The 26,578-nt window shown below is 33.1% G+C and overlaps 1 protein-coding gene across 5 annotated transcripts in view; it reads right to left on the reverse strand.

The window, feature by feature from the left end:
* Positions 1-622: 622 nt before the first annotated feature.
* LOC130447799 (integrin beta-PS) overlaps positions 623-26,578 on the reverse strand; it is a 43,308-nt gene continuing 17,352 nt past the window's right edge. For 4 of the 5 annotated variants that reach the window (XM_056784833.1, XM_056784841.1, XM_056784850.1 and 1 more), the window contains exons 6-14: positions 14,412-14,582; positions 12,260-12,646; positions 10,521-10,688; positions 10,228-10,464; positions 7,573-7,860; positions 7,377-7,512; positions 5,255-5,388; positions 5,041-5,193; positions 623-4,958 (exon numbers count right to left, since the gene is read on the reverse strand). In XM_056784833.1, coding sequence (XP_056640811.1) covers positions 4,890-4,958; positions 5,041-5,193; positions 5,255-5,388; positions 7,377-7,512; positions 7,573-7,860; positions 10,228-10,464; positions 10,521-10,688; positions 12,260-12,646; positions 14,412-14,582 — 1,743 coding nt within the window. In that variant the 3' untranslated portion in view covers positions 623-4,889. Of the gene's footprint in view, positions 4,959-5,040; positions 5,194-5,254; positions 5,389-7,376; positions 7,513-7,572; positions 7,861-10,227; positions 10,465-10,520; positions 10,689-12,259; positions 12,647-14,411; positions 14,583-22,144; positions 22,230-26,578 lie in introns of all 5 variants that reach the window. The other variant, XM_056784824.1, reaches the window with a different exon arrangement.

Consider the following 26,578-nt stretch of genomic DNA (forward strand, 5'->3'; position numbering starts at 1 on the left):
AAATTGAAATACAGACTCGATAGATATACAAAAAAGATTTCCACCAAATTTCAAGGAAATCAGTCGGGTAGAGCTTGAGGTATTATGTCAACCACTCCAAAAAAAGTAGTTTCGAGAAAAACGCTTTTAAAGTTTGAGAAACAATTCCACTCGGCCAGGTTGAACGCTACCTCACAAAATCTACTGTATCTCGGGAAATTTTTAAAAATCCATTTTAGGACATATTCTTAAAGGTATAAACTTTGAAAATATGCAAAAAAATCGATTTTTCTTTAAATTTCTAGACCAGAATATCCTCTTAATACATTGTGTAACGTGCCATTCGGTTTGTTATGTATTCGAATTCTTCCTCTACTTATCTACACTTTGAATCAAAGTCAATGTCAGTAAATTTGTGGTGATTTATTCTTTATATTCGCTGTTCTACAGCTGCCAGGTTTACGTTGGTATAGCCGCTTAACTGAGGCCGAATACCACTCTTTGAGGAAGAGTTTCCTGCCGGGGAAGTTAAGGTTATAACACATAATGATTTTTCATAAATGAAACCCGAATATTGAATTGTGATTATAATACAGTTATTTCCAGGAAAATAAAATTGAGAGGAATATAATAAAAAACGAAGTTGATTATCAAAACAATTCCTTTTATTATCCACTTTTTCAATAAATCTAAACAATCAATTAACAGTCGATCAAGAATAAGATTCACATAATGTTACGCTAACAATTTTTTTTATAAAGTATTAGCTAAAAACATGTAAATATTTATATATACGACAAATGGCTGTTAAGCTCCCATGCAAACAAAAGTTTTACAAATATATTACAAGGAAAATAATAATTTAGTAAAAGACATACCTAATATTTATGACTTGCGTTACTTAAGTACTACGCTTCGTTAAATGAATGTTCAAATAAGCTCACGACAATTTAATCAAATATAGAATCGTCCTGCTTTAAAATCAACATCAATAATTAGCACCTCAAAAAGTTTAAAGGCAAGTTTTTGGGTAATTTTAAAAATACCTGAAGAAAAATCTAACTACCGTGACAATTAGGGTTTGTCGGGGAAAACTAGTGCACGAGTCCTTTTAAAAAATCTTGTGCTTTATCTGAATATTCATTAGAGATTCTTATTAAACTCGTAAAAAGTTAGACATAAATATCATATATAAGTAACATTAACAATTGTAAAAAAAATATATGTATAAAAATATTGATCATCACATTTTTCATAAGCATAAATATCCAATATGAAAAATTTTTATAATGAGTGTCCTAAAAGTAATGCAAGATTTTAGTTTATTCCATTTTTGAGGTAAATTTTTCATAAAAACAGAAAAAAAGAAATATATCAGCTAAAAGTTTAGGATTATCAAATATGGAACGTTACATGTTACACACATTTTCAGTTCTGAAAAAGTAGAAAGGTAATTGAAACTTTGGTAGTTCCTATATAAAAATTTTATACAAAATATGATGGCATTAGTATTTTCACCACTTTAAATGTAAAAGGATTGATTGAAAAACTCAAGGAGACTGTACCAGGGCTGGTCATTAAAATATTCAACAAAAAAATGTGTATAAGCCAGCAAAACCTTTGTTAAGTTAAGTTATGTTAGTTTTATAATAAACACCTAACCTAACCTTATTCTGTGTACTTCAACTTACTAACTACTTACAAATAAAGACTGATAACTATATTTTCTATTTAATTAAAAATCTTGCATCAATTTTTGGGATACCTTTTTAAAACCATAAAAACTGACCAAAAAATTTGAGATACCCTATTTAGTGCAATAATAAGAAAAAATATATGTAGAAATTTAAAATTTATGAAAAATGGATGAACTCCTTGTATAATTAGTCCTGTTAAGACACTTAATTCGAGAAATAGGCACATTTTTTTAAATAAAATATTCAAAAATACATTTTCGAAACTAAAAATGTTACCAAATTTAAAAATTCAACAAGGATTGTTAAAAAGTCAGATCTAATATTGCATTACAAATAAGTTTATAAATCTACAATTAAAAACCATTAAATTTTTTCCAAAAAAAATTATTTTTAAAATATCAAAAACAATAAATATTTTTTGATTTTATATTAGGGACAATTCTAAATAAGTACGGCAGTTATTTTCATTTAAATATATCTACATGGTGCCCTACAAGAAACTGAACCATGAACGTTTGAGAATTGATACACTTTTTCTGTACAAAAACCACTTCAGTAACTTTTATGATAAAACGGAAAACGAATATTAAAATTTCTAAAGTATTTTGAGAACTACACTCGAAATCCAAGATTTAGATTAATACATTTCTTATTAATAAGTTCAAAGTAAGTTGATAAATTAATTACTATTGTAATTGTATCACAATTAGTTCATGTACTCCAATCATCATCATGCCGTTTAATCTCTTGGAATATGGTTAGGTTAGGTATGGTATGGTAAGCGCTTGGGGCGCCTATATCCCTTTATTGGGGTCGATTACTCCCCTTGTTCTTTTGTTATAGTTTTTTGTTGGTCCTAGCTTCGTTTGTCAGCTTTATTCTCAATTCTTTTCGTTTTTTCATCTGACTTTCCAGTTTACTATTTCTAGGATTCTGGTATCTTCTTCAATTTAATATCTCCAGGTCTGCCTGTCTTTTGGCCATAGAGGTATCCGTTGTGGTATCCTCTTCACCATTTCTGTATGTTTCCCTCTCGTGATTAGTCTTTGTGCTTTTATTATATTTTCTCCTCCCATTTCTTTATTTTTATTCAATTTTCTCTCACCACCTCCTATGATATTTGGTTAGACTATAGTTCTCAGGATTTTTCTCTCGATTATCTTCAGGTCTTCTTCTTCCTTTTTATTTATGACAGTTGGTTCCATGGCGTACGAAATCATTAGTCTTATTAATATGTTATATTTTCTTATTTTGTTCGTTCACTAATATCCTTGCTTTTGAGTTACTTTTTATTTTTTCCATATGTTTGATATCCTTTTTGTATTCTCTCCCTTATCGTTCCTTTAGACGTATGTCTCATTGTTATCCCTAAATAATTGAACGAGGATACCTGTGTCCTGTGTCCTTAGGTGGTCCATTCTTCTTTCGTCTTCTTCTGCTATCTTCATGTATTTGATTTTTTTTGGTTCATTTCTAGACCGACATTTCCTGCTTCTGTTCCCAATTTGTTGACGGCTTTTATTAGTTCTTCTCTTGTATTAGCCATGTACACCAGTAATAAGATAAAAACATCCAAATTCGAAACAACTTAACCTCAAAATATTTATAATTCGATAAAATCCAATAATAATTAGTTGTCAAAACAGGTCTGGTAGTTCAAATGTATATTATTGTTTGGAAAACCGAAATTTGAAATATCAATCGAAAAAAGTACCTGAAATGATTCTTGATTACAGTTCCTGGTTGAAAATCGTTAGTTTGGCGTTTTCGAGGTCGTACAATCCATTTATCCTCATAAACAAAATGATTCACTTTGGGGGTCCTATTTTTGGGCTTATGGCCAAGGAGGACAAAGAAGTACAGTTAGAAAAAATCAATTGTTTAATTTTTGTTTGTTAAACTTTTATTTACGTTGAAATTGGGAACCGAAGAACAGACCTATATTTTAGTTAGGTTAGGTTTACTTTAGCTTAGTTTACATTAATTGGCCAATAACTTTGGAAACAGACATTTTTCCATGAAATGCGATGTTTTTATAAACAAGGAGAGGTATATTTTCGTTTAATTCATAAATTCGGTTAAAAAAAACAACTGAAAGGCAACTAATCCAATTATTGGTACATATATGGTACTAAATTCTAACATATGGTACCTCGAAAACGCCACATTATTATTATTATAAGCCGGGCACACACTGAAGTATCTTCTGGTCCTTTATATTCAATAAATTTTTCTAAACATTATGTGGAGATATAATGAAATGAAAAAAATATTTTTTTTGTAGTATTTGCTGCTTGTGGGGGTGGTTTTTTAGAGAATCATAGAGACCCGTTCCTGATAATAATATATACAATAGCAATAATTGGAAACACGATTTTTCAATTCAAAACAATAAAAATATCATTCAAATACAGTGTGTTATATTATTATGGCACGGAAGTTTACGGAACAGTTGGATGAATATCTTAAAAATCACTATTAAAATCCGAACAAATTTAATAAAACTGTATTGATTTTCCTAACATTTTCCATTAAGCACCAATTTTCACAATAATCAAACCAATCAATAGTGTACAGTCAATAGTTCGACAAAAATTTTACTAAAATAAACAAAAGAGGAGGCATAAGATTTTTTGTGACTATTCTGTATATTACTAGAAGTATTTACATCACCTAGTTGTAAGTGAATAAAAAATCTATAGAAAAAAATTTGTTATTAATATTTGAAAAATGGAAAAAATTTTCAAATACAAAACAAGTTGAACAGAAAAAATATTCAAAATTATAAGAAAATGTTAATATGTATAGAAGATATTCTGGAGGCTGACAATCTCATATAGGTTGAAAAATTGCATTTCAAATTTCTGAATTAAAATCATGAAGCATTTGCACAACTTTTGAATCAAGTTCCCAACAATATTTTAATGGAAGTTATGATGGAAAGAAAAATAAAATTTTACGAGTTCAAAAATGAAGAAAATTTTTGAAAAATCAATACATGTGCTTTCAAATCTAATAGTTTGGCCTCTTTATTACAATTTATGTACAACTAAGATATCCACCGATTTAAAGCTGGATTTTTAGATGCAGATACTGCTTTTTTTTAAAATCAATTTATGATAGTACTGAGTAAATTAAACATTGTTCAGCAGTATCGATCCATCACTGTAAATGGCAGTAAAAATTTTAAAAAATACTAGATCCTGTTGTAGATTAACCTTTTCCGGCATAGGTTGGATTTTTAAATGTCGAAGTAGCTTGTTTATAGATAGGATTTTCACCCTGAAATATATAAAAAAAACATATTACCAACAATTTCGAACAAAAATAAAATTTGGAATATACAAAATTTATCAATACTCACCGTATCCCATTTTGCCATCATTTTTTCTTTTTCAAACCGGGCGAATTCTCTTCTATCATGTATTGTAGTCAATAGTTTCCATAGCAAAAGAACAGCCATACCAATAAGAACGATTGCTGCTATTACACCCAATACGATACCAGGAACATATACCTATTCATAAATTCAGATTTTCAGACATATTAAAAAGTAATAGGGAAACAAGATACTTTACCTTTTCAGGACAATCTCTATTCTTTTGCGCTCTCACTTGAATTTTATTTTCGGTATCAAAATAATAAACGTATTTGAATCTACATTCATCCTCATCGTAATACGCACATAGCACTTCGCTATTTTTGGCATCAACTGGAAAAATTAATGATAAATAAATTATTTCGTTTCCATCTACCCAGAATAAACCATATTATTAGGACAATATGTATTTTACAAATAATACCTGCTAATAAAAAGGATATCGATAAAAACATTAAAGACTTGTGTGAAAAAACAGTCAGAAAAGTGGGTGAAACATTGAAAAAGATAAATCGGAAGATTATGCCCTCCACTATCAGCAACAACCTTTAATTGAAACATGGAGTAGAGGTCGACTAAAGCGTTAAACCTATCCTGGAAGACAGATAACGAGGTTAGGTAACAGTAGAGGTAATAAAAAGAAGAATCGCATATTGAAATAAGAATAACAAGGAAGAAGAAGAACTAGTGAGGTTAGAAAGCAATAGAGTTAGTGAAAAGAGGAATACAGATTAAAATAAGAATAACAAGTAGGAAGACTGAAGATCTAATAAAATACCTAGTGAGGATAGGAAACAACAGCAGTAGTGAAAAGAGGAATATAAAATTACCAAGGAATAAGTAGCCAACAGATCTAGAAGAAGACCTAAAGAGGTGAGAAAGCAATAGAGGTAATGAAAAGAGGAATACCGATCAAAATAAGAAAAACAACGAGGAAAACTAAAGATCTAATAAAATACTTAACGAGGGTAGGAAACAATAAAGGTAGTGAAAAAAGGAATATAAAAAAGCCAACAGATCTAGAATAAGACCTAGAAAAAGATCTAGTGAGGTTAGAAAATAATAGAAGCAGTAAAAAGAAAAATATTTTAATTTGTGGCTTGCAGTCTTGTAGTGGATTTAATTTTAGATTTTCTTATTTCAAATAAAACTTTCACAATTTCAATTTGTTTTCCTTAAATTGTTTCAACAAACTTGGAACATACGACATGTCAAAAAACTCTTCTTTTTAAAAATTTTTAAATGAGGACAATAAAAAAACTTTTCTTAACAGTAGTGAAATTATTTATCAGCAAAAAAATTACAATGTTCAAAATATCTAAAGCATATTGTGAGGCATTGTAACAATAGCAATAGTGAAAAGTGTAATATAAAAATTAAATGAACACCAAGGAAGAAACAGACCACTGTCGTAAAGAAAGATCTACAAAAATTCGACATCCAGATATGATAGAAAATGGTCAAAAATGGAATAATAGTGAGATTGAAAATGACAAAAACTAGATGATAATAAGATTACATATCAGCAAAAAATACAACGTTCAAGGGACAACAGAGCTAGCGAAAAGAAGAACGTGATAAAAAAATTACAGCTCCATCTAGGAATAAGTAGAAAAGAGTCCTAAAGACATAGTGAGGTTAGGAAACAATAAAGATGGTGAAAAGTGGAATATAAAAATTAGATTAACACCAAGGAAGGAAGTCGACAACAGCCGTAGAGACAGAAAATGACAAAAATGAGATCATTTAACAACAAAAAATGACAACTTTCAAGATATCTATGACACAAAGTGAGATTAGGGAACAATAAAGATAGTAAAAAGAGAAATATGATAAAAAATGAGAAGCACATCTAGGAATAAGTAGACAAGAGCCCTATATAAAGACCTATTGAGGTTAGGAAAAAATAGAGGTAGTGAAAAGGTATAGAATTGGCAAAAACGAGACCTAATGGTAAAAAATCGACAATTAATTCTTATACATCAGTAGTATGACACTTTATCAGCTTTTTATGGTAGATAACCTATAAACACCAAAACTAGAGACATCACTGACAATCAAAACGTTGTTTTAAAACTCATGACAGCACTTTATTGAAAAATAATATACAGACCAAAGGAATTTAAATGTAAAAACATAAACGTCGGGAAGATTCAGAATAACTCGAATTAGTGAGGATTTGTTTTTGACTCGATTTTTGTTGTTGCATTTGCTACACAAGCTGAGATATCCTAATTATCCCGAAAAGAAGAGGAACTAGAAGAATTAAAACTAATTTTATGGTTCACCTATATCACCCGAAGGTATTCAATTATACTTACCAGTAATCACATCGGCTGAGGAAGGGGTGAACTTTGTACAATTACTGGAACAGTCTTCAGGATTTTTAAGAGGTCCTGTTTGGTACTGTTGACATTGGACACATTCTTTGAACTCGGAACATCTATCCGAACATGTCTATAAAGAAAATAAAACTTTTTATTATAATAGATAAATAATAATTCGACGATAACTCACCGGACACCTATCGCAGAATTTTCCTGAATAAGGACCTTCTTCATTGCTGTCGCAAATACAAACACCGCATTCGCATCTACCATGTCCCGAACAAATTTTACCATCGATAACACCTGGGGCGTAACAAGAAGCGTTCGATTTGATACAAGCGCAATTCGTACCAGTCCATTCGTCTTTGCAATGACAAACACCGCAATCGCAAATACCGTGATCGGCACCGCTGCATAGTTTACCGTCGTGACGTTCGCATGAGAAGTTGTCGCATTCGCAATATTTACCATAAATTCTCTAAAAATTTATTGAAAAACAAATATTGACACATATGTATACAATATCAAACGCCTTCGCCAAATACATAAGCAACGTCTTTAAAGCTAACGAAATAAGTGCAAATGAAGAAGATAATAAAATTAAAAATTCCCTCGTTATATGTATCTCTCTATAAGAATATTCAAACCCAATGATATTAAATTGGTAATTACAAAAGAAAAAATCAAGAGAAGCACCAGGATACGATGAAAAGATACTACAACTGATACTGATTTTAACCAAGAAGATAATACCGACACTAATACAAATATTTAATACCATATCAACACTTTCCTAAATAGTAGAAAGTTGCAGAGATTATCATGTTATAGAAATATCGAAAAATCCCGACGAATTGATCTCATTCCAACCCATTGCTTCCGAAGCAAACATAGTACGATAAAACATAGACGTCGATTGGTCAAACAATGACTAAGAAAATAAAAGAAACTGCATCGTAGACATAAGTCAAGTGTTTGAATAGGTGAGCCATAAAATGCTTCTTTACCAACCAAAGCAACATCTTCCTCAAAACTGTGATACCTAATGTTCACTGTTGACCTACCAACAACCCGACTGGTCACGGAGCATCTTCAAATTTGCAGGATAATCCTCAACAAAGTAGAAAAATGGTTACAAAGATGGAGAATGAAGACACTTGTCACCCTAAACAACTAGGAGAGATAGACTCTACCAAACACCTAGACATTCATCTGGAAGGAAGGTTTACTTGGAGGAAACATTTATTCACCAAGAGAAAACAGCTTGGGTTCAAATTGTAACAAATGTATTGGGTGATTGGCAAACAATCACGATTATCACTCGTTACTTAGTAAGGCAAGACACCATTTCTATTAATGCTAACAGGGGATGTTTACAAGGGGGAGTTGGGTCCCCACTTATGTGGAGCTTAGTAGTAGACGAACACTTATGCAGGCTGACTGAACTCCTGTCAAGAAGATGGTGTCGATCGGTGGGAATAAACGTTAATTCAACTAAGAAGAAAAAACATGACCTCAAGCCTATCAAGCTAGACGGGCGAATCATTGAGAGAAAAACAGATAAGAAATATCTGATATTTTCACTAGATAGTGGAACAAGTATGAAAAGAAGATAACTACAAAAGTCCTGATGGTGTGCAGAGGAGGAATTGGGGTTGTAACCCAAATACTGTGGACGTACACGGCAATTGTGAAACCAATCATCGTATATTGAGCAGGGGTTTGAGGTTCTCTGGAAGGTACAAGATTAGCTTGCCTATGTGCAACCGGGGCTATGAAATCATGCTCAACACTCAGAACGTTCAGAGATCACCAAGGAAAAACCGTCCTTAAAAAAGTTGGGATATCAGATACCAAAAAAGTTTAATTTTTGGAAAAAAAATCACCTCATTACTAAGCTGTAAAAGTGGGAGAAATAAACAGAAAATCCATCAAATGATACGCAGACGGTACTAAAGCAGCAAACAGAACTGGAATGGGAGTGTTCGGGAGCAAAATTGAAAACTCTGAAAGCCTGGATAACACACCAAGCAGAAATTTATGCAATTAAAAAATGTGTCCAATTCAATCTAGATTCTGCAAACAAGAGATCATAATCCTGTCCAATAGCTAAGCTGCCATTAGAGCTCTTAGCTCCAATATAATAAAATCCAAACTAGTTTGGGATTTCCTAGAAAAATGAAACGAACTAGACAAGAAAAATAAAATTACGGGACAAACCGAAGCGAAGGGAAACAAAATAGCTGATAAGCTCGCTAAAGAAGGGGCAGACAAGACCTTAATAGAACCTGAACCCTTCTATGGTATCAGCTACAGAACAAGTCACTCCTGGAAAGCTTTAACCAGAGAAGATCTGCTGAATGTATCCCCCTAAGTATACGAATACTACCAGAAGTCCTATCAGGACACTGTCGCCTCAATGGACATGATGCTAGACTTAAACACTATAGAACACCAGAAAACTACACCTGGCAGCTACAGCCATTCTGTGCTGAAATTCTGAAGAGGAATGGGATTAACAGATCAGCTGCAAACAGTGTGTATCGCAGAAAAGGGACACAATAGATCCTTTGGTTCGTCTATATGGACCTATGGCATCCAGCTATAAGGCTGAACCAGTCACTCAAACCTAAAGATCCTACAGCGCTTCCAAAGCAAAGTGTTAAGGACCATTGTAGCCGACCCATACTGTTCGATACCCGTGCTGAAGTGCGCATATGGAAAGTTATCGCTGGAAATCCTCCCTACATGTCATAATTTCAACTTATTGTACCATAAAAGGCACAGATTGTTACATAAACTGTAGTTTAAAAAATATACGATACCGTAAATTTATTATACTTACTTCGTTCTCGCTGAGCCTAGATTCGCAAATACATTTCTTACACACACACTGCCCTCTACCGGAACATTCGATTGCGTTCGGTATGTCCGGTTGGATGCAGTCGGTCGCCGTAATATTAGTCGGTAATTCGTCGGGAAGACATTCGCAATGGGGTCCGAAAGCACCGGGGTAACATTCGCAGATACCGCATTTGTACGTACCCATAGACGAACAAGCCGGCGCTTGTTCTTTATAATACTAAATGAAAAATGTAAATATGAACGTTATAATAATAGACGCGGTATTTGTTTTACCTTATCTCCAGGTCGTTCGCAATTACATTCGCACAACATTTCCAAATCTATTATCAGACTTTCGTTTATACCGACTGGGTAAATTTTTATCGTTTGGAAATGATCCGCTCGGTTTTTGGGACATTCTAAAACTTCGAGATCGATTTTGAAACTAACAACGTCTCCTACCTGAAAATAGTGAGCACATCGATTACACTTTCTAAGATTATGTAATGAAGAAATATCAAATGAGATAAATTTATTATTTAAATAATTAAATTAAAGCAAACTGTTTGTACGAATTTTTTGTCCCGACACCAATATTTGAAGCTATTTCCATCTATTGGTGATTTTATAAACTGCTTTATGAATCCCAGCTTTATGTGAAGTTTCATACACTTCTCGTCAACTTTAAACTTCCTGAAAGGTCACTACCAGTAACGGATTTAGGCTTGATGCCGCCCTGGTCCTGTTTATCTCGCCGCCCTTAATGTTGCAATAAATTTTATCAATTTTGATATATTATCCAATAGACCAAAACATTCACAACATCTACCAAACTCTCATTGCTCTTGATATAACAGTCTTTCCCTTCTGGCTTCCATCGCCCACTGAAATCACTGAAGAATCCTCCTGAAATCCCAGTTCAGCTTGACCATGACTTAAAGACTATATTCAAAAACCTCATTCAAGAATCTTGCCCCTGAACTTTTTGAATAGGAGAGAAGCTGTGACAATAAGAAGACTCTGCATCAATCACACAAAACTTACTCAAGTGTATTTGATGTCGTGAGAAAGTCGTCCTGTCTGCCAAATTTGACACGTTCCTGTGTCTATGAAGCACATTCTCACTGACTGTAGAGAATAATCTACCGCATATCAGCAGTTTGATATGGAAACCAACCCCAAGGAGACACTTAATTCCCCGACAGAAATAAAAAAAAATCTTAGAGCCACCAAGCTGTATGAGAAAATATGATTCATTTATGCGTGTGACTCGTCTGACTAAATTTTTCTAGTTTTGCGGCGAGTTTATCATCTTGTCTTATCTTATCCTGAAAGAATAGAGATTCTTGAAGCTTTTTATTAGTAGCATTAAATCGATCTAAAATTACTTGCAAGTTGCAACTTCCGTCACAATCCCGTAGCTTCAGATCCTGTACTCAGTTCCTCATTTCTGCTTTCAGCAATGAATTCCAATGCAATCAATATTTCAGACCATTCTTTATCTAACGCCTAAAAAGCATCATGTCGAGCATAGCAACGAGTTTGAGAAAGACTTAAGTTTTACATTTGTACGTTGCACCAAGATTTCCCAACGATGGGTGGATATATTTTGGCATTCCAAAAATTTTGCCGCTCCTCAAATCATCTCGCCCTATGTCCGGGTTTAGGCGTGAATCCATCATCCCAGCACCTTTGCCAACCGTGGTCTTTAGATTTTAATTTGCATTAAAACAAATTCCAAGTTTTTGTAGGTTTCGTCGAGATGTATGGAATGACGGCAGCCATGAAGAAGCTAAACTGTTTCTTTTTACATAGTTACTTATTCACCCGGATAAAACTGGCATTATCTTGCCGAAGCCATTGGTGAATTAGAGAAGCAGTTGAACATGTATGAAAATAAGAATGTTAAGATACGAGGAAGATTTTTTAGGTACATGGAACATCAAATTGCTTCCTACTTAACAGAGTGAAATGTAAAACTACGAAATTTATAAAATGTCAAAGTCAAAATTCCTATTGATAATTACCCTTACCTTTATCTTGCCACATTTGTTGGTATTAACCAACGCCCCGGAGGCGTTCAAACACCTAGAAAAGAATTTGATGCTCAAAGCGCTTGAGGCGTTATGCTTCATCTCAACCGTCGATGAAATTTGTTCGTATTGTTCTTTTATCAACGTAACGATGTTGGAACTATCGCCTTCCAATTTACCGACAGAAGCACCTTCTATAGTTTTCGCAAGTTGTTCGTATATTTCTATGGTGGATTTCGTAACGGCGAAAATTACGTTTATGGAATTTTTCTTGACGCTCAGATTTATTTGTTCGATAGAAGGATAATCTTGAAAAGATGATTCCGTGTAAAAACCATCACCGGATAAGTGGCATTTGCCATCGTTCGGTTTCACTATGCCTCCAAGCTGGAATTAAATTCACAATCAAAACTATTTCGATACTTCAAAATGTTTAGTGTACTATTGGGTAAATTTTAACTGGAAATATAATTATGGATAGATAGTACATATTTTCATTTACCGTCTCCTTCCAACACAACGGTTTTTATGAACTCGGGCATTTGGATAAATTTAAGATCACATTCTAGTTCCAACAAATTTCCCGTCCGCTTTTCCTACATTCGCTTGTAATAACAAAGAAATCTGAAATTAGGTGATCCTCTTTCCAACAACATCTCCTCTCGTCAATTTCTGTTGGACTCGGTTTCAACATGAGGAACCAGTTGCTCTTCTATGCTTCTTGGCAATTATATCGATCTTTGATTCTCGAATGACCGATAGCATCAATGGAAAAGACCTTACCAGTCTTGTTTGAATCTTGGCATTCTCAGATCCACTTTCAATGCTTTTGATGGAAATTTATTTGTCAGAACGTCCCATTTCTCAAAGTTTCTTTCCATATTCATACCATTTCAATTATTCGATATTTATATGATGATCATAGTCAGTAGGAAAATTCGATGATACTCAGAAAGAAACTATTCTTCGCTCTCTACTTTTTAATCCTATCATACCATCTTTAACCAGGTGTAGAGATTTAACATCTACAATTATTTATAGTGTCCAATTATAGCTCCGTGATACACCTTCAAGTATATGTACTTTTTCTTCTATCACAACGTTGCCATTTCAATTCTATAGATACTTTAAATTCTTATAGTGATATTTGTTAAAAAAATTATTCCAACTTTAACCCTATATATTTTTACAAATATGAAACAGAAGGAATCCAATATAAACACTCTATTAGAAACACGTTTGCTTAATTGATTCATGCGTAGTAGATATCTCGAATGTTTTCGAAAATAACGAATTTTGTATACAACCAAGTTAATGTATAGACCATCCACACCGGGCACCAGTTACTACACAAGACATATTGCCGTCGTTATATTCGTGTTCAGTGACCTCGAAAACCCCAGGATATAAATATATTCCGTAGACTTCATAACGAATTTCCACGAGACTCCAGTTAACGATGTAGATGTCTGCCACCCTGGGCACCTGGTGTTATTCGTGTTCAACGACCTCTAAAACCCCCAGGATGTATATATTTGTCCAATTTTATAATGAATTTTCTCGTGAATCCTGGAGACGACGTATAAACCTTTCACACCGGGCATCAGGTACTCCCCAGGACATATGCCGTCGTGATATTCGTGTTCAGTGACCTCGAAAACCCCAGGATATAAATATATTCGGTATACTTCATAACGAATTTCCACGAGACTCCAGTTAACGACGTACATGTCTGCCACCCTGGGCACCTGGTGTTATTCGTGTTCAACGACCTCTAAAACCCCCAGGATGTATATATTTGTCAAATTTTATAACGAATATAAGTGTTTTCGTATTGGGAATGTGGCAAACCAAAGTGTACTAACTTTAATATATTCCGAGCTTTCTAATACTTACGTATTCATCGTCTGGGAAATAATTAGTTAAGATTCGTCGGTTTTAAATTATGTTATTTCTTGTAAAATCATTAAATTCATGGATTTCAAAATTCAATATTCAAATTGACGCTTGATGGAATTAATTGATTGAAATATTGATTCACGAATCAGTATTTACTGATCAATTCATAGTTATCTCTTCCATTCGAACATCTCCAAGTTTCACTTTTTTTTGCTACATAATGTGAGCAAATATAAAAGTTTTGGTAACTTACCTTTCCATCTCCAGCGTAATGAAAACTAGCATCAGTGGAAAACACTAACAGTCTTCTAGCTTGTTCTCTCCAACCGATTTGATTACGACAAACTATAGCTTGCATTATAGCGTCGAAACCGCCTTCGGGCGCGTCCAGATTTCCAGAGACGTTAGCTTGTTTGACCATACGCTAAGTGGAGAAACAATTGAACATAGCATATTTTTGGAAATCAACAGGAAGAAATTTCAAACTGTTTTACATTTAGACTGCTTGGAATTTTAATGTCCATATACAAGTGTATCAATTAAAATGATTTAACTATTTATTTACATCACTTTCCTAGCATACTACTTCAATTGATTGTTTATTTTCCTTTTAGAGCCCTTGATGGATCTGCCAACATAAATAGATATCAAGTTGGAAAGAATGAAGAAACAGTAAATAATTTTATGTTGGTAGTGCATTGGTAATCTGGTTCCGGTTGCAGATTCATCAACTCGTGCATATAAAGGTTATCTATATGTACATTGTTTGTGTTATTTGTTTTAAAGTAAAATAATTAATTTTTTGCTTTATGCTTATACAAAACGTTTCACAAGATGCCTCCTGGGTATAAATAATACTGAATAAGTCTGTAAGTGACATATGAGTAAAGTAATTGAGTTTATAGGGAATTATGATCATCTGTAGCATAAAGATATTGTCACAAGGGGGTTCCCGAAGGTTACATCGACGACAACATGAATAAAAAGTTAGGACGGCAAAAAAGGTTTGTTGGAGTTAGCCCTGATATACGAGCTGCTCCTTAAGTGAAAACGGTTCTTCTCTGTTTGGGTAAGTTTTTTTTGTTTTTTGAAAAAATGGGAGGCGGGAGGGTATAGCTGCGACTGCATTATGCTCTATCGTCGACAATTTGGCAGGTGAACCCGGTTCACCAGGTTACAGGGAAACCGCAGAAAACCTGTCTAGGAAGTCAAGGTAGAGTTCAAGGAGGTCCGCTATGGCTAGCAGACGGAGGGGCGTTTCCTCTTGGGCGAGAAGGATTTCTTTGGCAGCGGAGTTGTTTCAATTCGATGGTACGAATCACATAGCGGACTTGGAGATCATTTAGACGGCTTGGAATGGGGGTTATGTCCGTATTGACATAAACGATGTTACTGGTGCTGAATCTACATTTGTATTGGCGGTACCTGAGAAGGGACAGTTACCCCTAATTAGCACTATTGTGAATAAGCATGAAAAGTGTGGTTACCGAACATATTATTGGGCTGTGAAAAAACGAAAGATAACAAGATTTTATATAATTTTGAAGCTAATTCCATTAGCTTTAAAGAAAAATACAATTTCGTGTTCCGGTTTTTTGGGTGGGGTGCGAGGAGGGCACAAGCACATTTAGAAAACATTTCGTGCATATAGCGCACACTACTTGTGTCGAATCCGAAAGATCGTTCGACGAGCGCGCAAGAAAATTTGATCTGCCGAAGCGAGTCCTAGAGATGGGCAAACATACGAACTTTTGAATAATTATTATCATCAAGAAAAAACGAAAACCATCAGCAACATTTGAGATTTTCCAAAATGAGCAAACAACGTTTTAATTTAAGACTGGTTAGTTTAGTTTAGGTTAGGAGACTATGACTGTTGTTAACTCTTTCATAATTTTTCTTCTTTTATTCACGGTAATAAACATTTCAAGCTAAATACAGGGATTGAAGATACCGTCTTTATACCTGCAAATATTCGCTCGATGCACCTTCCTATACAAGATTGTTTTCAAGTTGTATAAGCTGATGGGATTTTTGTTTGTATTTTTTATCAACCTTGAAATGAAGCTATCAACCAAAAACAAATCATACACAGTAACTAAACCTTTAACAGTTATTAAATAAATATTTTTACGTCTCGATTACTTCGTAGGTCAAGTAGACATGAGAGATCGTTGTCCACATACACGATGACAGTGAGAAAATGACTTCGGTTTAAAAAATATTCACAAAAATGTAAAACAGTTCAAAATATGCATATTTAAGTACTTCTACCTTCATATAATAATAATACATTTGTTAGTTGAAAAGTGGGTATGTTAATAATCGAAAAATTATTAAAAAGGAATAAATTTTTAATATAGCGACTAGTTAGAACTATGTTTATGTATGCATTAATCAAAAACAAAACATAAATGTATCCGATAGTGAGATTATATTCATTAGACACACTGTCGAAGAAATGACAAAATTTTGTCGATGCGAACCATGTAAGCTTCTTTCGCGGTAAATCTATTTTCGTTTATTCCTATAATGTTCATTTGAATCAGTGTTTGTCAATCTTTTTGATTTCGCGACCCCTTTACAAGTTGAAAAATTCTGACGACATTGGCGGTGTAATAGAAATATAATATAATATAATTTAATTAAAAGACTACGTTCATGATTTTTTTCTATTTTGATACATTTATCTATATATATTCAGATTTCTACAAGCCGCGAGTGTTGAAAGTAAGTACAAGGTAAGAATGTAAGTTGGTAAAGCTAACCGGGACTTAATTTGGATACCAACTCACGCGAGCTAAACTACGACAGCGACGTTGCCACACTGTATTGTTGTTGGGCACTTCCAGTCGCCGCAATAAAATAGCGTTTTCCTAATTGTTGCTATTGTAGTTTTTCTAATTGTTGCTGTTTTTATTGTTAATGTTTTATGATGTTTATTTCTTTGTTGTTTGCATACAACTTTTTATTATACTTAATTTTGGCGTGCAAAGGTTCCGCGTGCTTAATTTTTATTGACTATTCACTTTTATATTGTTTTGTTTATTTTCAGGCATCCAGTATCAATGAGTCAGAATTATTAGCTAACTACAAAGTCGTGTATCGAGTTGCTAAAGCAGGCAAACCACATACAATCTTGTTTTGCCGGCAGCTCTTGATATGGTTGAAATTATGGTCAATAAGCAGGAGGCAAAAAAGTTGGAAAACATGCCACTTTCTGATAATACAATTTCACGCAGAATAAATGATATGACCAATGATATTCAAGAACAAGTAATCGAAAAATTAAAGAGCAGCCAACATTTTGCTATGCAGTTTGACGAATCTACAGATGTTTCAGATTGTGCTCAGTTTGTAGTATTTGTGCGCTTTGAAACAGACGAGAGTATCATGGAAGAAATCTTATTTTGCAAAGTATTTCCTGCAAACACTTCTGGCCAGTGCCAGATATAACTGGCAAAAATAGCGGACTCTTTACGAAATTAAAATCGATAATGCCAAACATATCCTGGACACACTGTTTTCTTCATCGACAGGCTCTAGCTGCTAAAGTAGTACCTTCTGATTTAAATGACGTGCTCAAGGAGGCAATGAAAATTATGAATTCTATCAAAGGTGAAGCCTTGCAAACCCAGCTATTTAGAATCGTTTGTGAAGATATGGGCTCTCTTCATCAAAATCTCCTTTACCACACAGAGGCCAGGTGGCTATCCAAAGGAAAGGTATTGACAAGAGTTCCAGAACTGAGAGCTGAATTGTTAATGTTCTTACAAGATGCAAAATCTGAATATGCTAATCGTCTTTGTGATCCTATTTGGCTCTTGAAATTAGCATTTTTAGCAGATCTTTTTAGCCACCTTAATAATTTGAGCAAGCACCTCCAAGGTCGAGAAGAACAGCTAAAGATAAAATCAAAGCATTTCAAGCAAAACTTCGTTTGTGGTCATCCTCTCTGCAAAACAATATATTTGAGTCTTTTCCATGTGTTCAGAAGATTGTTGAAGATAACGCATCAAACCAAAGTCTTGTAGTAAGGGCTCACATTTCTTGTCTGATACAGAGCTTGCATAATTTACAAGAGAAACTTTTGACATACTTTCCAGACTTGCACTCTGAAGCTGACAATGGGCGTAGATGTATTTTAAATCCTTTTTTGGACAAGCCAATAGATCTGGCTGTCACTACAAATATGAAAGAATCTCTTCTAGATTTAGCTGCTGATGGCATGCTTAAAATGAAATTTTATTCCCAAAGTGTCGACGTGTTTTGGATGAAAAGAAAACACGAATATTCAGAGCTAGCAGGGGAAACTCTAAAATTATTAGTGCCAATGACGTTTTCTGCAATGGTAGACATTAAGACTAAAAAGAGAAATAGACTGCAATTAGGAAATGATTTAATTATTAACGTTTCAAAAATAACACCACGATTTAATAAACTTTTGAAAATAAACAAGCCCATTCTTCTCACTGAAATTGTATTCTTATTGTGTTCCTTGCCTTTTTCTTTCAGTTGGCGACCCCCCGACTAAGGCTTCGCGACCCTTCTAGGAGTCGCGACCCACAGATTGAAAAACACTGATTTAAATTATACCATTTACAAAATTATAATAATACACATGAAGTTGAGATATCTAAGTTGATAACGAATAAAACTGAACTTTCGAAAGTGATAATAATGATATAATATGACTATTGGCGGACACAATGAAAAAAAAATAATAGATTAGTTTCACTACCTAAGTTATCTAACACCAAACTATTATTAGATGTCCTATTACAAAATGCTGATCTTCATAACCTAGAAAGTTAAAAAGTGTAAAAATCACAATTAAAAAGTTCGCCATTCAAAGCATTATTTACACAATGCGTAACATTCAAAGCTACTAAAACGAAAGTGGTTAATTACAAAAAAAATTACGTAGAAAAAAAGGCACTCATTGATAATATTGATTTGACAATAAAAAATTACAATAACATTAATAAATTTATAATATCGATGGGGGTCATTTGTGGAAGACGTGTTTCGAAGTTACAGCCGATAAAGGTTTCGAAAGCTTTGGCCTGTCATATTAACTATTTTCTTCCATTATATATTATAAATTCTCATAACATTTCTGAAACACCCCAGAAGAGTGAGGCTTCAACAGCATTCTGTAGACCGAGAGGTTCTAATAAGTACGGGATCTCTTAGAAGGCTTCTAGATCGAAGACCAATTGAAAATTTTTTCCTAAGCACTAAAACACTGTAAATAACGTAAGTCTTCTGATATTGAAACCTCAGTTATGGAAAGGTCGATCGATTTCAATTAGAAGATGTATCAATCTAGTTTGTCTGCAATAGGACAAGAACCATCACATCGATGTTTACTCGTTACCGTTACAGTCTATTCAAAACGATTAATTGTTCTACTGACTGTATTCTAACAGAGTTGAAATCTGGTGACGTTTACACCATAGAGTTTACAGGATCTGATGGTTTCGTGCTCTAATCACTTTTTAACTCACATCCTCGGAAACAAATTCAAGATGAACAGAAAACTGTTATTTACTGCGTATAGTTGTTGGTTATAGTGACAAGTTTGTTAACTATAGAATCATTCAAGTAATTCTTGTAGATATTAAGTTTGTAACATTTTGATTAACCCTTTATTCACGTATTGTGGCGCAGTAGTCACTTCGTATTTATTTATTCCAACATTCCAGTTTTCGAGGGAATTAATTTGTTATCTCCATTCGAAAAATCAATTAATATTATCCTTTATATTAGATTTTCCCATTGCTTTTTATATAGTGCTCAAAAAATTTTAGTTATTTTTAATAAATCTTTTATTTCAAGCAAATTTTGTATTTTCATTTTATTCGAATTTATTTGGGGAACAGAAAGAATAGAATAGATTCCGGTTTAGTTAATATTTAAAAAAAAATATGAATTCAGTTTTTATATGTTAGAGCATAAGCTCCTTTTTATTCAAATCTCCACTACCTACACGTTCCTTTTTTAGTAATTTCTATCTGTGTTCCCGTTTCCTTCCTCTTTTTATTTTTTTTACGCAGTTCCACAGCTGCCAGGTTCAACCACACAAAAGACTTAACAGTATACCACCATCTCATTAAATTGAGTTCTAACAACTGGGAATTCAGTTGAGGGCTGCAACCATCCCCTATAAATAAGTCCCAGAATCGTGTCTGGGGATAGGTGTTTCCAGCTTTTCCACCTTTTAACGTCGTTCGTTCAAAGTATAGTGGCGTCCAATTTAATATTATTTTTCTCTTCATCTAAGTACCAGTTGTTTATATACTATAACTGATGCCGAATATCACTTCCTATGGAAGAATCTCTAGCCGAGGAACTAAGGTTACAAGTTAAATATGAATTTTTCTAAAATTTAATGTAGTTTTAAGTATAATTATGATAGATAGTTATAACAATTCGTAAAACGATAAAGATTGTAGTTTCGGGAGAATTTAAATATTGCGGACTCAAAGTTTGAAAATTAGATTGATAGGGCAACGTATTGCTCAATATTAGAAAAAAAGGAAAGTGTCAACTCCATGTAGTAAGAACTCTAAACGATCTTTCTCGGCTACCGCTTAGATTTTTGACGTTGAATATTTTGTAATAAATTGAAGAAAAAATTTGGAAACTTCGCCTACATACATATACGCCTACAAAAATGTACGGAGACCCTGAATCATTTTTCACTACCTTAAAATTTTAGGCAGCCGAATTTAGAATTTGACTGGAGACGAGCGTTCGGAACGAGCAAAATACCTGCGTCAACCAGGAATACCATCAGAAAAGATCACCAAATGGTACTAGACGACTATCGGATTAAGGATTATTTTCCCATATACCATAGATTAAGCTATCCACGCGTTGGGAACCGCAGTTGATCACTTTGGACCAAAAAACTTTTTCGAATGAACAATTTCCAGGTCTTATTGACTCGATTTAAGCAAAATGAAGGGAATTCATAAATGTAGATGAAACCTGGGTGTACCACTACACTTCTGAAACGAAAAAACTATGGACAGTGTATTGTAAATGGCAAAGCTGCTCCGAAAAGGACAAAGGAGGTTCCATTGACCGAAAAAATGATGATTATAAGATTATTTAATTTCACATCGAATACCAGATTTCGATTGGATTTTCCACAATGCACAGAGCATCAAATCGATAAGTTTGAAGTAAGAAATATCATCTTGGTATTCTCCAAAGCTTTTTTCGTATTGTACCATATTTAAAGACACAGTAAACAGTTTCATCTTGGAGGTGTAGTATATACCAAGCGTACTTTTCAATATAATACCAGGAAGTTTAGAATCTTCAAGATTTTTGCGAAAAACACATTTATTGTAGGGCCCTAATGATTAGCAAAACAAAAGAAATGAAACTGAAAACTAAGAAGTCGATTCAAATATGTTAAAATGTTATGTATTACTTCTAATTATTTTTTTTTTCAAATATTAAAATTGAAAAATCTGTTGTGAAGATTGAGATACTACTTGTTAGCTTCTTTGTATAGGATGCCTTAAACTGATATGTTTTATAGAGTAGCTAAAAAATAGGAATTTTTTTTCAAAATGGCGAAATTAGACAATGATGAGAACAACATTGAGTCGAGAACGGTTTCCACCTCAAGAAATTGTAGAGTAGGGTAATTATCATCATGAGATACAATTCAATCTCTGGTTTGGGACATAATCCGATATGAAATTGTTGTATACTAGATAAAAATTTGAGAGGTTTTTTTACGTATTTTTTATTTTACTCTACAAAACATATCAATATAGAACATTCTGTACAACCAACACCGAAATAATAATTTTTTTAAGAGAGGGTTTTAAATGTATACAGAAAGAAAAAAAGGGGGTGTATTTAATATTGTTTCAGTAAGTTATTGGGCGGTTTAGTAATATCAAATAATTGGCGGCGGGTTACTATTTGTTTTTTTTTTTGGTTTCTTATACGCGAACTTACTGAAAACTGTTGCGTATCGGTGGATAGTTTCAATGCGTGTTTGTATCCATAAGGAGCTGCACAATCTTCGCAAGGGTGTATCAAACTATAAATAAATACTACAGATAAAATCAAAATCGATAAATAATCGGAAATACCTGGAGTATAATTTAATCCAGATGAATTATACTATAATTTTAACTCTGTAGGATTGTCGGTAATGGATTTAACAAATGGTGAGCGAGGCGGTGGTAGCGATGAAAAAGAAGTGACATATTTTGAAAAAGGGGAAATAATTTTACGTGAATGTGATGTCGACAACATATTTATATATAGATTCAATTTCACGTTCCTATATAATAAACATTTGAAATGAATTTGTATGAAATCTAATCTCATCTTTATAACGTACTCATCAAAAAAGTTTGTCTTTCCGGTATTTTAGCAAAGCAATCAATGAAATTATGTGCCTATGGGAAAATATGAACTTTATTCCACGTTCTGATCATATAATATTCGAAATACCTATTAATGTAGATTCACCATCACTACTACCTTCACCTGTGATAACGATTTTCGTTTCGAGTCGCATTTAGTAAGAGGATGGTCCCAACAACGAAAACATAAAAATTTTGGAAAAAAATATATTTGTTTTCCAACGTTATCTCAAAATAGCCTTTAACTGTCGATATCACCTCTCCATTGTTGGAAAATTTTTGACCACCGATCCATTTTTTCAAGGCAATAGAAAACAATCCAAGCGGGCTTAATCTGGCGAATAGGGTAGCAATTCAAACTTTAATTTTGGCCACTGCATTAACGGATGTGTAAGGTGGTGTATTATCTTGTTGAAACAACACTTTCTTCTTAGGTAAATGTGGCCGTTTTTGCTTGATTTCTTCGCTCAAACGTTGCAATAAGTTCGCATAATAATCGCTTTTAATAGTTTTTATTTTTTTAAGATAGTCAATGAAAATTATCCCACGCGCATGCCAAAAAATCGACAACATGACCTTGTCTGCAAATAGAACGGTCTTTGCCTTCTTTTGAGCCGTTTCTCCCATTTCAGTTCAACTTCCATCCAAATTTTCAGTCACGATGCACCGCACTTTTTGAAACATCTATGTCTGTTATCTCGCGCACTTTCAGTCAAAGATCATCCAGTACCGCTTTATGGATTTTCTTCAACATTTTTGGAGTAGTCACCACATTTGATGCTGGTCTTCGCAGATCGTACGCCCTCGATTAAGCTCTGCTACCCAATATTTTACTATTGATAACGATATTGATAATTCACCCAGAGTAGAATCTAGTTCAACTTGTATATTGGTTGGGTTAACGCCTTTCCAATAAAAATATTGTATCACGTAACGATAATTAATTGTTTCCATGTTTACAAATTCACTGAAAAAGTTCACATCCTACAAATATCTGGGACAAAAAATCCGAATAGGAAGAAACTGACTAATGCTGCATTTGGTAAGCTGAGACATGTATTCGAATCAGATATACCGACATGTCTCAAACCAAAGGTGTTTGACCAATGTCTGTTTTGACTTATGGCTCGGAAACACTAACATTGAGACAAAAAACTGTAACTGTAGTAAGCATAACTCATCGAGCCATGGAGAAAATTTAATAACTGCGTAAAAACAAAAGTTACATACAAGGATGGTCCTAGAAGTACCTGGCTAGACCTAGAGAACCGTTCCAAAGAAGACAAAGACCGTTCCATCTGCAAGCAAGGTCATGGCGTCGTATTTTTGGAATGTGCGTGGGATAATTTTCATTGACTATATTGAAAAAGGAAAGATTATCAACGGAGAGTATTACGCAAACTTAATGCAACGTTTGAGACAAGAAATTAAGCAAAAACGGCCGCATTTGGTCAAGAAGAAAGTGTTGTTTCATTAAGACAAGTCACATATTTAAAATGGAACTGGGTTGGTCATGTCTCAAGATTGCCAGATGATATACGAAGAGAATACTAGAATAGCGTTCCAGTGATGAAACACATAGAAACAGGGGACGACCGCCGACGCAATGGTCGGACGATTTGAAAAAAAAAATCTTCCAAATGGATCCAAGACGTACAAGACCGAGCAACATGGTCTAGGTTAAGGCTTATATCGAAGTTTGAAATAAGAATTTAGTTGAAGAATTGAAGAATTTTGTTTATGTGATTAATAGATGTTACAAATCTGCCTGAGATTATAGAGAAGAAGAAAAAGAAGAACACCTAAAGAAGCACGAATACGACTATAACAAATTCTTCAGTTTTAGCAAGTAACGAAGAACCACAAATATTTTTGATTATCATTGGATTGATGAAGTTGTAGAAGAAACGAAAACTATACAAAAAATATTTTGATATCCAAACGACAAAGCAAATACTCTATTTAGTTGACGTAATACAAATGAAGAATTTTGTTTAAGTGATTAATAGATGTTACAAATCTGCCTGGCAATGATAGAGAAGAAGAAGAAAAAGAAGAAGAACACCTAAAGTAGCAAGAATATAATACATTTTTCAGCAGCATCAAGTAAAGAAGAACCACAAATATTTTGTATGGTTATTGAATTGACGAAATTGTAGAAGAAACAAAGAATTTCATTTATAGCGATTAATAAATTTCCATTCTGATAGTTTTTTCTGGTATAAATAAATAAAATCTCTCGCCATTTGTAAATCGATTACTGACAATCCCATTGAATATTTAGTATATCATTTATGCTTGTCTATTTGAGAAGAAGAGAGAGAAAATAATATAAGTCAATACAACAGGAACAAAATAATTTCGACTTATTTATTTTAACTCCATCTCTCTACTTGCCAAACATTTGAATATGTAGTATAACAACACATTATATTACAAAAGGAACCAATAGTGTGGTGTAACTTAGATCGATGACGAAATATCAAATGAATAATATAATGAAACCTCAGTTTTCTTAAGATCAATTAAAAATATCGATTCAACTCCACCTTCACAAAATTTTCATCACATACATCTGACGATAAGTTATATATGCATGCAATCATAAAATAATATTTTGGAGATTAATAACTGCGTGTCACTATTTAACTATAAATAGAAGTTATAGATTTGCACCTTGGTTTATATATATATATATATATATATATATATATATATATATATATATATATATATATATATATATATATATATATATATATATATGTAAAAATGCCACTACGTATTTCACTTATACTAAAATTATTCACACATTCCCATATTTCCGCATGCCACTAAAGATGCGTTCAGATTATAGAATTTTTAATTTCATTATAATGTCACAAAAACTAAACATAAAGTTCAAAATTGATTAGCTTTTTGGAGTTAGCAGTATTAGCTACCTTAACTACTAATTTAAATTACGCGCCATTAATAAAATTAATTAAATTAAATTAAAATTGACAGTATTTTGGTTCGGTTGAGGCAATTTTTCACCAAAAAAACAAATTTTTTTACAAGTATCTCAAAGTATAGTAGTTGATTTAAGAAAAGCTTCAGAGGTCTATCGATTTCCCAAAGTTAAAAAAATCTCGAAAATCATTTTGATTTTCGAAATTTCCCATTATTTCAGTCTGAGGTGAAGATAGATGAAAATAAAAAAAAAACACGTTGTATGGTAAGTTTTTCTTGATAAAAAAAGTCCCTTACACTTTTTTTGAAAAATGTATAGTTTTCTCGGAAAAAATGCTTAAATCTATCGTCTTTTTTCTAATGCAATCAAATCAAATAAACCTCCTATAGACACCAAAATTATCAATTTTTATTGAATCATTCATAAAATTACTTTCATAGAAAGGAATATTTCTATTTTTAAAGCAAACAATTGAAAATTTTCAGAAAACTTTCAAATAACTTTTTTTTAATTTATTGTAAAAAATTTGGAAAAAATCACTACATATTAGAATTTATTCTTCGGGCTCATTGTATTTTGTACCTGAATACTTTCTTACCTGTACGTTACTTACATTATATTCTCCGAACCCCCTTGTATATGTTAAGTGATTCGAAGTGTGTTAGTATGTTAGACACTTAAAGTTACATCAACGTGTCAAACTACTTACTTTTACATAAATATCCATTTCTATAATTAATTATAGCTTTTGTATACAATAAGATTTATTATTTAAGACAGCTTGTACACGGATACTGTGTTCTTAATAGTTTGATATTCGTCGAGTTGAAACCACTTTATTTATTTATATTGTTTTGCTTGATAAATAGCATTTTTACGAAGTTGTGCATCGAATTATTTAACTCATGCAAAAAATCTGATCGCATCTTTATTCAGTGCCTATCATAAGTGGGAATAAGACCTAAATACCACACTAACTAGTCACAAACGTAACGTTCATATTGTGAAGCAATGCTAGATATACAATATAAACAAATGAGAAAGCAACTAAGTCATTCGATAATA

This window comes from Diorhabda sublineata, chromosome 1 (genome assembly GCF_026230105.1).
Source record: "Diorhabda sublineata isolate icDioSubl1.1 chromosome 1, icDioSubl1.1, whole genome shotgun sequence".
NCBI lineage: Eukaryota > Metazoa > Arthropoda > Insecta > Coleoptera > Chrysomelidae > Diorhabda > Diorhabda sublineata.